General features: G+C 41.5%; 2 protein-coding genes across 2 annotated transcripts; one reads left to right on the forward strand and one right to left on the reverse strand.

Moving 5' to 3' along the window:
* The first annotated feature begins 3,348 nt into the window (after positions 1 to 3,348).
* On the forward strand, positions 3,349 to 3,720 carry LOC104417614 (phosphoenolpyruvate carboxylase kinase 2-like). The gene has a single exon (XM_010028860.1). It carries the CDS (start codon positions 3,349 to 3,351, stop codon positions 3,718 to 3,720), a length of 372 nt encoding a protein of 123 aa, XP_010027162.1.
* Positions 3,721 to 8,840: 5,120 nt separating this feature from the next.
* On the reverse strand, positions 8,841 to 11,713 carry LOC104417616 (disease resistance protein RPM1). Its single transcript, XM_039317989.1, has 4 exons — positions 11,325 to 11,713; positions 10,843 to 11,246; positions 10,286 to 10,714; positions 8,841 to 9,724 (listed from the first exon to the last, which is right to left on the reverse strand). The coding sequence occupies exons 1-4, from the start codon at positions 11,711 to 11,713 to the stop codon at positions 8,841 to 8,843; spliced, it is 2,106 nt and encodes a 701-aa protein (XP_039173923.1).
* Between the last annotated feature and the right edge of the window lie 286 nt (positions 11,714 to 11,999).

The raw sequence follows: 11,999 nt of genomic DNA on the forward strand, positions 1-11,999 counted from the left end.
ATACCTAAATATGTGATGACTTGAACGTAGTGAGCCATGCAATTATTGAGGACGATCATTCTTTCTAAAATGTCGTGGAGATAATGAGCTGTTGCGAAATGATAGTAAGCACAAGATTGATGATCTTCATGCTTGAAATTAATCATCCTTAATGATATTTGGCTTTCTCACCTCCACCTCCCTTTTCCTGCTAACTTCACTATTGCAATTTCTGTTACGTAGGGGACTAACTGTAGCAATATGCTGCTAATCCTCACAAATTGATTCTGCCCTTCTTCGATACAAGTCCCTTTCCATCGATTAAGATGTATAACTTGTACTTTTTTCGCCTCTTTTCTCTCCTTATGCTTTGTAATATTCCCTATATCAATCCGTGCTGGTCAACATTAGGTGTTGAGTTGATCATTTGAAGGTAAGTATTGACTTACAAATCACTTAATAATGCCTCTTTCATTTGATGTGAGACTATGAGATGTCAAATCTTCATTTCAAATTCTTTTATGAACAAGACGTAAATAATTCCAAAATGATAAGAAGAAGGGAAAAAAAAGCATTTTGTTTTAACTCCAAGGGTGGGTTAGTATTGGCTCATCATGACGGGGAGAGACAAGAGGCATGCTTCTTCATAGATCCAATATATGTTTCCAATTTGCATCAATGGCACAACCAATTTTTGCCTTGGAATCAAGTAATCGATTGATGCTCGTTTCCACCGTCGAATAGGTTAGGCTAGTAGTAAAATGATCCCCCTCTTTCACAAAATCACGATTTTTAGAAGAAATATTTTTACCCACACCTTGAATGGGTTGTGCTGATGGGCTTGCCGACTCAAAATAGGGATCATTAGTACTAAGGTAGCGCATGGTAATGCTCATGTTTCTTCCAATTTCTGTTCTTTTGTTCTCCGGAAAAAAAAAGAATAGAAACCTGTTTGGTAAAACATTTGTTTCCAGAAATAATTTCTCTAATTTTTGTTCAGGAACAATTTTGAGAAGCAAAAAAAAAGTTGCTTCTTATTCCTAAAAATAATTTCTAGAAATAAGCTGATTTTCTTTTTTTATTTTTCTTCTATTTCATTTTCTTGCTGCGACCACCGTCAACCGCCTGCAGCCACCCACCGTTGCCGCCGGGCCGGTTACCACCGCCGACCGCCGGTCGCCCGCCGCTGCTCACCGCTGCCACCGGGCGGCGGCGGCAACGATCCGTCGCAAGAATAAAAAATGAATAAATAAAAAAAAGAAATTGTTGCATTACCAAACGCATTTCTATTTTTTCTATTCCAAGAGAAATTTTATGTCGTTACCAAATGGGTTCTTTTATTCAGAAATTGTTCCCCGGAGTAGAAATGGAAAATAACTATTTCTGAAAAAAATCTCTTCCCAGGAACAGAAGCGTTGTCATGCGTAGCCTAATTGTCCGATTCTACCCATTTTTCTATAGCACACATCCACTCTCATAAATGAACAAGAATCATGTTAAATTAAAATTAGAATAACAAGAACATAGCCATAAAGATTGATTACAATTATGATAAAAAAAAAAAGAAAGTAAGAGGACAAATTTTTTGTTCGTTTTTAATATGATCCGGTCATTATAATTTTTCCTCAGAAGATTGTCACCTCTTTTCCATAAACCATTTATTAAATATTACATGAATCATTTTGCTAGGTGAATGAGTTGTACAACAAACTTGTGAATGCACTTAAAAGCTGTTTATCTCAACTCAAGACAATCTCTCCATGTCTTCCGTCGCAGGTCGAATATCCTAGGCGTAATTCAAAATAGAAGAAACCTATTGCCTCCTATTAAAAGCAAAGTCACCAGCTTTGGGAAAATCAAATTTAGAGAGAGACGGAGAAGAAACAAACATACTATAAAATGCCCGTAACGAGCAAAAACACTTGAGCACGGTGGCTACCAAGTGCTAAACACGGTTGGCCTTCAATTATAAGAATGTAAATTAATTCCCAGCAGGATGGATATGCTGCTCTGTCCATGTAGTTGTCACTGTTCATACAAAAGAAAATAGTGCAACGAAACATTCCTTAAAATAATTGTTCGAATTCATCCTCATAAAAGAATAGTTTAAAAATATTAAAAAGTAATGTGCATGGAGAAATGTTCATCTCCAACATAGATAAGGCGCATGTTGAAATCATAGACTGTCAATACATTTTGAATTGGTATTCCATTTTGACCAATAAGAACCACTTGATTATGCGTAGATAATGGCATTGAATTCAAATTTGATTTCGAATCTTTCTTATCGCACAAATATTTGTTGAAATGCGTGTATCTTTTATTAGAATGCATTTTAATATTGCATAACAAAAATGGATAAAGTTATATTCGAATAATAAAGATGGTGTTATGTCACTTGTTTCCAAAGGAAGCATTATTAGTTATTTTCACGTTTTAGGACGAGGCCAAAAATTGAAATGTAAATACCCCGAAAATTTTCGAACAGGAAATTAAGAGAAAAGAGTAGAAAAGAAGAAAAGGAAAAGGAAATATTGAGTGCACAACTGCCCATCGTACAGATTTACGGCTCCGTTTGCGTGAAGGCCAATCCGTTCTTTCTTCATCTGTCTGTCTCTCTGTCTCTCTCTCCTTATTTTTCTTTTTGTCCTTCTGTCTATCATTCAATCTGGCAACCGATAACTAAACCTAATTTCCCTGCTTCGACCAGTATAATAAAGATGATTTCTTTGTTGACTCTGGCGACTGGCAAGGCCAATACATCGCTCTGATCTACCATACTTCAGGGAGAAACGCGGCTCATCACCCTCCCTTGATGATATTTTAACTAAACATTAAATTCCCTGCTTCGACCAGTACTGGTCGTCTCAATTCATCCCTTTTTTTCATGGCACACATCCACTCTCATGAAGGGACAAGAATCAAGTTAAATTAAAATTAGAATAACAATAACTTAGCCTTAAAGATTAATTACAAATATAATTAAACAAGTAATACGACAGACTTTTCAGTTTGTGTTTAATATGATCCGTCCATTTGAATTTTTTTATGACAAAATTGTCACCTCTTTTTCAGAAATCTTTTACTAAGTATTACATAAATCATTTTGCTGGGGGAATGAGTTATATAACTAACTTGTAAATGCAACTAAAAACCATTTATCTCAACTCGAGACAATCTCTCCATGTCTCCCGTCGCACGATGAATGTCCTTGGCCTATTCCGAAATAGAAGAAACATATTGCCTCCCATTAAAAGCAAAGTCACCCGCTGTGACGAAATCAAATTAGATAGAGACGGAGAAGAAACGGATATGGAAAAATGGCCATGACGAGCAAAAAACTTGAGCACATAACAGGTGTCAAACGAAATGGGCCGCCGCCGCTTCGGCACCATATTCCGCTGCTTCTCCTTCGCCGCCTACAAGGTCATTGACAAGCGCCGTCCCTCCAACGCCACTTACCGCCAATGCCTCGTCAACGAACCCAAGCTCATGACCCTCCTTTCCCCTCACCATCACATCCTCAGGATCCTCGACGGCCACGAGACCGACGACCGCCTCTCCCTCATGCTGGAGCTCTGCGAACCAGACACTCGCTACGACCGCATATTGTCCCGTGAGGCCCTCCCCGAGCCTGAGGCCGCCGCGTGCATGGGGCAACTCCTCCGCGCCCTCATGCATTGCCTCCCCCTGAGTGTCGTTCACCAGGACGTGAAGCCCGAAACGTGCTCTTGGATTTGAGGGACGCCCCGAAGCTGGCGGACTTCAGCTCGGCAGCCCGGTCGCACGAGGGCGGGTCCGTGGAAGGTGCCATGCGAATGCCGTACTACGATGCATTGGAGGAGCTGATGGGGAGGGAGAATGGTGAGGCGGTGGACATGAGGAGTGTCGGTGTTAAATTATAGTATCGAGTTGGAGACCCGATCCGAATCAGATGAGTTGGACCGGAATTCTTGATTGGTAAACTTATTGGAGGACGTGCGGACCCTTGGAGTGTCATAACTTTGCCCAAATGGACACTTAAGTGCCATAACTTACGAAAGGTACACTTAAATGTCAAAATCGGAGTAAAAGGGATCACTTAAGTGACAATTCGGCCAAAGTCTGGCCAAAACGTCGACGTGGCATTTTTCCGGCAAACCGAGCCCAAAACGACGCCGTTTTGCATACTGACGTGGCCAAATAATGCAAAAATAGCATCGTTTTGAACCGACGTGATAAAAAATAATTAAATTAAATTATAAATTAAATTTAGTTAAAATACTTAAAAATAATAATTTTAAAATTAAATTTAGTTAAAATATTAAAAATTAATAATTTTAAAATTAAATTTAGTTGAAATATTAAAAAATTAATAATTTAAAAAAAAATTAAAAAAAAAAAAAGGAAAGGGAGGGAGGCGGTCGAGGGATTAGCCCTTAGGCTGCCTGCCCCAGCCGGAAGGGCCGACGACGGCGGGGGAGGGTCGGCCGAGGTCGGCGGGCCTTGGCCAGGCCGGCGACCCGGCGACGGCGAGGCTCGCGAGCCCTCACCTGAGTCCGGTGAGGCCGCCGCCCGCCGAGGGTCACCCCCAGCCCGGCGGCAGCCCTTGGCCCGTCGGGTCACGGCCCCGCCGAGGCCGGCGACCGGTTGACCCTCCCCGCCATCGCCGGCCCTTCTCGGTGGCGGCGGGGGTGGCGCGGCGGTTGAGGGTTGATCCTCGGCCGCCTCCTCCCTTTCCTCCTTTTTTTTTTTTTTTCAAACAAATTTTTAATTTGTTTTTAAAATTTTAAATTATTAATTTTTTAATATTTCAACTAAATTTAATTTTAAAATTATTATTTTTAAATATTTAAACTAAATTTAATTTTTAATTTAGTTTAATTATTTTTTTACCATATCAGCCCAAAACGACACTTTTTTTTGCATTATTTGGCCACGTCGGCGTGCAAAATGACGTCGTTTTGGGCGCGCTTTGCCAGAAAAATGCCACGTCGGCGTTTTGGCCGGACTTTGGTCGAAGTGGTACTCAAGTGATCCGTTTTTCTTCGAATGTGGCACTTAAGTGTACCTTTAAAAGTTATGGACTTAAGTGTCCATTTGGGCAAAGTTATGGCACTTAAAGCGTTCTTTTGCCCTTATTGGAGTCCTCCTATTGAACCAAGATAAGGGTTGCTACTTTAATTTATCTATTTTATCTTTGGAAAGGTGGCAAATATGTAAATATCCCAAATGATCAATTAAGATGTTGACTACTCTGAAGGCCGCACAAGTGACGCAACTGTTGATCAGGCATATGATGAGGAGGGTTTATTTTTCTTGATTTTTCAGCCGCATAAAAGAAATAGAGAAAAGGACGAACTTTGGTGGTTTTACTTCGACGCCGCAACGGAGGGCTCTGGAAGGTGCTTTGACCGCGGACTCGAGAAAGCATCACGGTGGAGCCTTAGAGACAAGCCGAACACAAGGTGATATATTGTTCTGTACGGTTTACATCCAATCGAGATGTCTTCTGTGTAAACACCGTGAATTTAAGCGTAATCTAGGATTTTGTATTATTTACCGCTCGCTCTCTTAATGGAGCAAGTATTGATATACGGATTGGATGACGTAAATCTCTAGTGTTATGATGCAAGATTCACTTAGGGCGCGTTTGTAACGTTCTGTTGTCAAAATTGTTCCATGGATGTAAATAGAAAAAAGTATTTCTGTTTTAGGGGAACAATTTTTGACCGTAAAGATGCGTTTGGTAAACTTGTTCTGGGACTAAAAAATGAATAGAAACACGTTTGGTAAATTTATAGTCTTTTTTTGTTTCTTTTAATTTTTTAATATTTTTATTTTATTTTTCATTTTTTCCTTTATTTCTTATTTTTTTCTTCTTTCGGCCGACAGCCTCGCCCGACCATGGCAAGGCTCGCCGACCCCCGGCGAGGCCGAGCCTCACCGTGGTTGGGCGAGGCTCGGCCTCGCCGGATCTGGGTGAGCTTGAGCTCGCCCGGTAAAGGCGAGGCCGAGCCTCGCCCGCGCCGACGACGCTCGGCCTCGGGGCCGGCGACGCCCCGGCGAGGTCGCCGACCCTCGACGGCGTCGCCGGCCCTCGACGGCCGGTCGCCGCCATGGCCGAGCCGGCGACCGGCCAAAGAAGAAAAGAAGAAGAAAAGAAGAAGAAAAGAAGAAGAAAAGAAGAAGAAAAGAGGAGAGAGAAGAAAAGAAGAAGAAAAAAAGGAAAAAGTGTTTCTTCAAAAGTGTTTCCGGAGCAAAAATAATTTTTTTGTTTCTCATTTCTGTTCTTTTTGTGTTCCGGGAACAAAAATCTGATTTTGAACAAAAACGTAAACAAACGTTTTACATTTCTTTTTTTTTTTCCGAAACAAAAAACAAAATTTCTGTTCATAAACCAAATAAAAAAGAACGAAAACATGCAGCCCCTTAGTTTCTGCCTTATTTTACAACAGTTGGGGTGGTGTTGTGCGTGATGATTATGGGGTCTTCGAGGCAGTGTTGAGAGGGAACCTGAGGTTCCCAGCGAGGGAGGGCCCTTACAAAGATACTAACAAATTCCCAACGAGGGCCTTTTGTGGCCATCTCTGCAATCCCTTCACTTGAAAAACCGCAACTTTTGTGAGACCGACGACCACCTCTCCCTCGTGCTAGAGCTCTGCGAACATGACGCTCTCTACGACCGAATATTGTCCCGTAAGGTACTCCTTGAGCCTGATGCCGCCGCTTGCATGGTGCAACTCCTCTGCGCCATGGCGCATTGTTTCCGGCCCTCACGGACTGCTACCGGTGACCATTGTTCACCGTGATGTGAGGCACGAGAACGTGCTCTTTGATTCAAGGGCTGAAGCTGGTGAGGTTTGGCTCAGCGACCTGGTTGCATGATGGCGGGCCTGTGGAGGGTGTCGTGGGAACGCCGTACTCCGTTTCTCCAGAGGTGCTGATGCGGTGGGAGTATGGCGAGGAGGTGGACATGCGGAGCGGAGGGTTGGGGTGGTGTTGTGCGTGATGATTGTGGGGTCGCCGCTGTTCCGGGCCAAGTCAGCCTTAGAGGTTTTCTAGGCTGTGCTGAGGGGGAACCTGAGTTCCCGGCGAGCCTTTACAACGTCTTGGCGGCGGTTAAGGACTTTGAGTAAGATGATTTGCAGGGTTGTTTCCAGGAGGATATCTGCAGAGCAGGCCTTGAGTGAGCGCTTCGAATGGTGTTGAAAGGTCCATGCAGCTTATAACTTGTATTCGATATTGCTAGACGAAAAGAAATGGAGAAAAGTTCTTTTCCAAATGAACCGAAAGTATACTCGCTAGCTTCCTTTTCAACGTTCCACAGATCTGAAGAATGTCATTTTGCATTAACATGTTCGTCTATCATCTCAATCTAGGGAAGTGCCTCTCTTATGGTAGTCCTCTTGCTCTGTTTTTGCCCTGTCTCATCTAGCAGGACATGCTTGAATCCTCAGTGTAGAAGAGACTGTAGACTGGCCTGATCTCACCTTAGGAAAAGATCCATGTCTCTCAGAAGCACAAAGACAGTCACCATCAAAAGTTTGTGTATAAATGTTGCCTCTCAATTATGCCAATGACGTAAATAATTTTCTGGAGAGAGAGATAGAGAGATGACCAAGTTTGCATTGCATTTGCCTAATGCAACAGACTGAAGATTCCTCACATGGATATGACTCTAAAAATCCAGCAAGTACTATTTTTGGTACGACTCTGCATTTATTGAGTGGCCACATGAGTCTTCCCCAACAGGTGACAGCAGCTTCTTCTTCCTCCAGAATTTCAGCAACTCTGTTGTTAATTCTATCGTCCGTGGTTATTGTATAAACTTTGGTTTATTTGAGAATCTGAGACAGTAGATAGATACTAGTGGCTTAAGAACTATTTTGGTCCTTTTCTTTTCCAATTTTTTTCTTGGTATTTGCCATTTGGGGAATGTGAATAGAGAAGGTAAAGAATTTACTTCTGTTTTAACGAAAAGATGGTTTGCCTTCCACTGAGAATGTAAATTAAAATGCAGAAGAATCGGGTTGGGCTACGAATCCACAGCAATAGAAGACCTTTGCAATGCAGAAGAATAAAACATCCTTATTACTCTTCATGAGATACTTATGAATTTACACTTTGCTTTTGTGGCTATCTGCATTTCCTTCACTTGAATAATTGCAACTTTTCTAATCCGAACTTTTAGAGTTGCCTAATCTAAAATTTTTGTTGATGTATTTTATGTCAATTATTCGCATATCTATATTTTGGAAGTCCTTTAATATGTTCCGCAGATTTATCCTGTACTCGTATGCTAACTTTTGGACACATTATTTTGAATAACGAAGAATTAATCTGTAATATATGGCTTATAACAAATTAATCCAAGTATTAGAAAGATTAAAAATAATGTGCATGAGTAAAGAAGAAATAACACGAAACTCCACACGTTTGCCAGCAAATCTTCGACTGTTAGTTAGAACTCTACTGAACTTTCATTTTATGACGTCTATCATTCCTCCATCTATTTTTCTGTTCACACATGCCTAACGTGATTTTTCAAGAGGAAAATTGTAGTTCTTCTCTTTCTTTAGTCAAATCACTCTTTCTCCCCCATATAGGGCCAAAACAAAAGCAAAGTTCATCCAACGAATGCAGAAAATACTAAGCAAATGTACTCATCACTAAATAAGATAACAACAACAAGAAGAAGATAGCACCGGGGGACATGAAGGCAGTAAATTCAAAGATGAAAGAATTGAAAGGTCCATATAAAAATATTGATAATGGAAGAAATCATAAAAATACTAGAGGATCTTCTTTCTCTTGTTGATGGGCCTCTAGGGAACCATGACAGACCGAGGGGGTCACAAGGCCCAATACATCCCTCTTATCTATGATACTTCAGGAAGAACCTCATCGCGGCTCATCACCCTACGCTTGATGAGATTATAGCAATAAGAGTTAAGATCATACCACTCCCAGTGATCCTCTTCCCACCAGACAAAGTGAACTTTAGGATTACGTTCCATCACATCCTCACAGCACTGTTGTAGAACACCCTCCCTCATCATTTTGTTACTGCTGTACAGATAGAACGCAAGTGCAAATTCTTCTGGCATCTCATCGAAGCGAATATACGTGAGGAGGGTGAGGCCACGGATGACAACCAATAACGATTGCCAATCCAAGTGCCTGCATTTGCAAATGGAGAGACTCTGAAGGCAAGGCACTGCCTGACCATTCATCGACACAAATCTGAGATTTTCTAGATTAGTGAGGACCATCTTCTTGAGCTTTGGGAACCCTCTATCTCCAAAAACCAAAATTTCCCCATCAAAAGCATTAGCAAGATCAAGCTCCATCAAATTGGGCAAATTCTGGAGAGGAATTAGGGGGCTAGATTTCAATCTACTCCATTCCAAACTCACTCTGGCCAGATTGTTTAGTAGAGGAAGCCAATTAGGTAGCTTCCTTAGACATCCTCTGATATATAGATGCCGAAGTAGCAAGGGAGGTGAAGATAAAAAATCCAAATCAATAACTTCAGACACACTTTGTGCATTCACTGCTAGTGATCGAAGTTTGGTCATCTTCTCAACAGAGTGGCATAGTCCCTTTGCATCATCTTTCTTTAGGTACGTTATGCCCAACCTCCTTAGTTGACATAATTCTCCCAGCTCTTGCATTGTGTTCTTGCTCCGACTACCTCCAGCTTTTACAAAGCACAATTTCTGCAGTGATGCTAACGCTCCAATGCCCTGAGGAGCTAGAAATCCTGTAATAAAACTAAAGGGTTGAGAAGGTGTGATTTCTGCATAATTGTACACCAACAGATACTGTAGTTTCTTGAGCTTGGTTATCTCCGTAGGCAGCTCAGAGACCAACGTGTGTTTAAGATCCAGAGTCTCCAGATTTTGGAGTTTCCCAATTGATCTAGGAATGATACGCACTTGGGTCCTTCTCAAACTAAAACTTCAAGTGGAACATAACTAGTATTTGTTTGGGGAACTTGTGAAGTGGTGAATCTTTTAGATCTAACACCCTCAGCAGCCGATAGCCCCTTGGGATAAATTGCTCATCTGAGCTAGACGATGATGTTGACTCAAAATGAGTAGAGAGTGTAAACTAGGGAGATTTAGCTGTTTCAGTGCATTATTGCAGTTGTATTGGATTGACAAACGCCGGACTCTTTCATGCAACTCTACTTTTTGCTCAGATGTAAACGAAACAAAGTTTATATCTCCTAGCTTAGAAAGGATACTTTCACGCATTAGGTCATGTATCCTACATCTTTTTATCCGTCCATCGGAAGTTGTTTCTGCAATTTGCACCAAACTTCTATTAACAAGCTCCTTCAAGTATCTTTGAGCAACCCCTTCCTGTGTCATCCCTTCTCTTTCCTTAACAAACCCTTCTGCGATCCACAAACGAATGAGTCTTGCACACTTAATCACACAATCCTCTGGAAATACTCCCAAGTACATAAAACAGCTTTTCAAGTTATAATGCAAATCACTGTAGCTCAAGCTAAGAATTTTCTTGAAATTTTGCATCATGTCATTGCTTTCTAGTTCTGCAGCAAGGCTGTGAGAAATCATCTCCCATTCTTGAACATCTTTTGCAAAGAGAAGACCACCAAGAGCCATTATGGCAAGTGGCAAACCCTCACATTTTTCAAAATCTGTCGACAAAGGCTTTCTTGTTCTAGGTAAGGAGGACAGGTTTTCCCTCGGAAGGCTTTCTTGTAGAATAAGGACCATGAATCCTTTGAAGACAATGGCTTACAGGTATAAATTTTTGGTTCATTGGATGAGACCATAGCAATGTGAGCAATACGGTTAGTGATTAATATTAGGCTACAGAAATTGCTATTGGGCATTGCATTTTTTATACCATCTATTCCTTCCTTGTCCCATACATCATCTAGAATAATGATGTACCTCTTTTGCTGCAGAAAGGCTTTAACTATCTGCTTGAGACTCGTGCTTCTCATGATTTCGATTCCTTGAGGGATTGGTTGCTGGAATTCTCTATGAAGTTGTACAATCATGTCCCTCAAAATATCCTCAATCTTATAAGACTGTGAGACATTGATCCATGCATGGCTTTGGAAGTAAGCTTTTACTTGTTGATTGTCGTAGACTCTTCCGGCCAGAGTGGTCTTCCCTAAACCCCCCATCCCTAAGATTGATACAACTTCAAGTCCTGGTTCTCCATCAACAAGCCACTTGATAATCTCTTCTCTCGGCTCATCAATCCCCACTAGTTCACCTTCCTCGACTAGAAAAGCGTCCTCCCTGAGATCGTGCCATGAGGTGCTTCCAGTGGATGCGCTTTCACTTTGCTCTGTGCGATATGAGTTGAAATGGTATCACCAATGCCCTTCGCCGATGCTGCTGACTCTTGACTTGATATCAGCTATCTTGGAGGAGATATGATGGCATGCTTTCAAGTTCTGTATGGATGACTTGATCTTGCGAAGGTACCCCGTGAAACCATGCCCGTGATCTCTTGCCAACTTGAGCATGAATCCATCTAGAATATCCTCCGTGTCGTATGCAACTTCTATGACTTGTTTCACCCATACCTTCAACTCAGGGTCCTCTTCTTGTGACGACTCAGCACTTGCTAAGAAGGCCTTCATGCGCTCAAACTCATTTCTGATGAGTTGAAATTCTCCATGTACCCCTTTCAAAAGTTTCACCTCTTTCTCAACCAACATAGCGAGCTTCTCAACCAAAAAGGACACTGCGGATTCTGCCATTTCTCTCTTGTTCACTGATCTCACGAAATCAAAACTCAGGCAAGAAGGGAAAGGAAATAGGTTATAACAGTTTGCTAGTACTATCTGTCAAAAGAAAGAATCCTTTGAATGGACATCCAAATGGCCTTTGCGCTCATCTATTGGGCGAAGTCTTCCTATGACTGCTTTACTCTGATGGTACAGCGATGATTCCACTAGTTCAGCAAAACTGCCAAGTAAAACTAGTTGTATTTCGCTTGTTCCCAGTAAAAGTATAATATTATATTGCATTGTTGCATTCATGATT

The sequence above is a fragment of the Eucalyptus grandis genome, chromosome 7, assembly GCF_016545825.1.
Source record: "Eucalyptus grandis isolate ANBG69807.140 chromosome 7, ASM1654582v1, whole genome shotgun sequence".
NCBI lineage: Eukaryota > Viridiplantae > Streptophyta > Magnoliopsida > Myrtales > Myrtaceae > Eucalyptus > Eucalyptus grandis.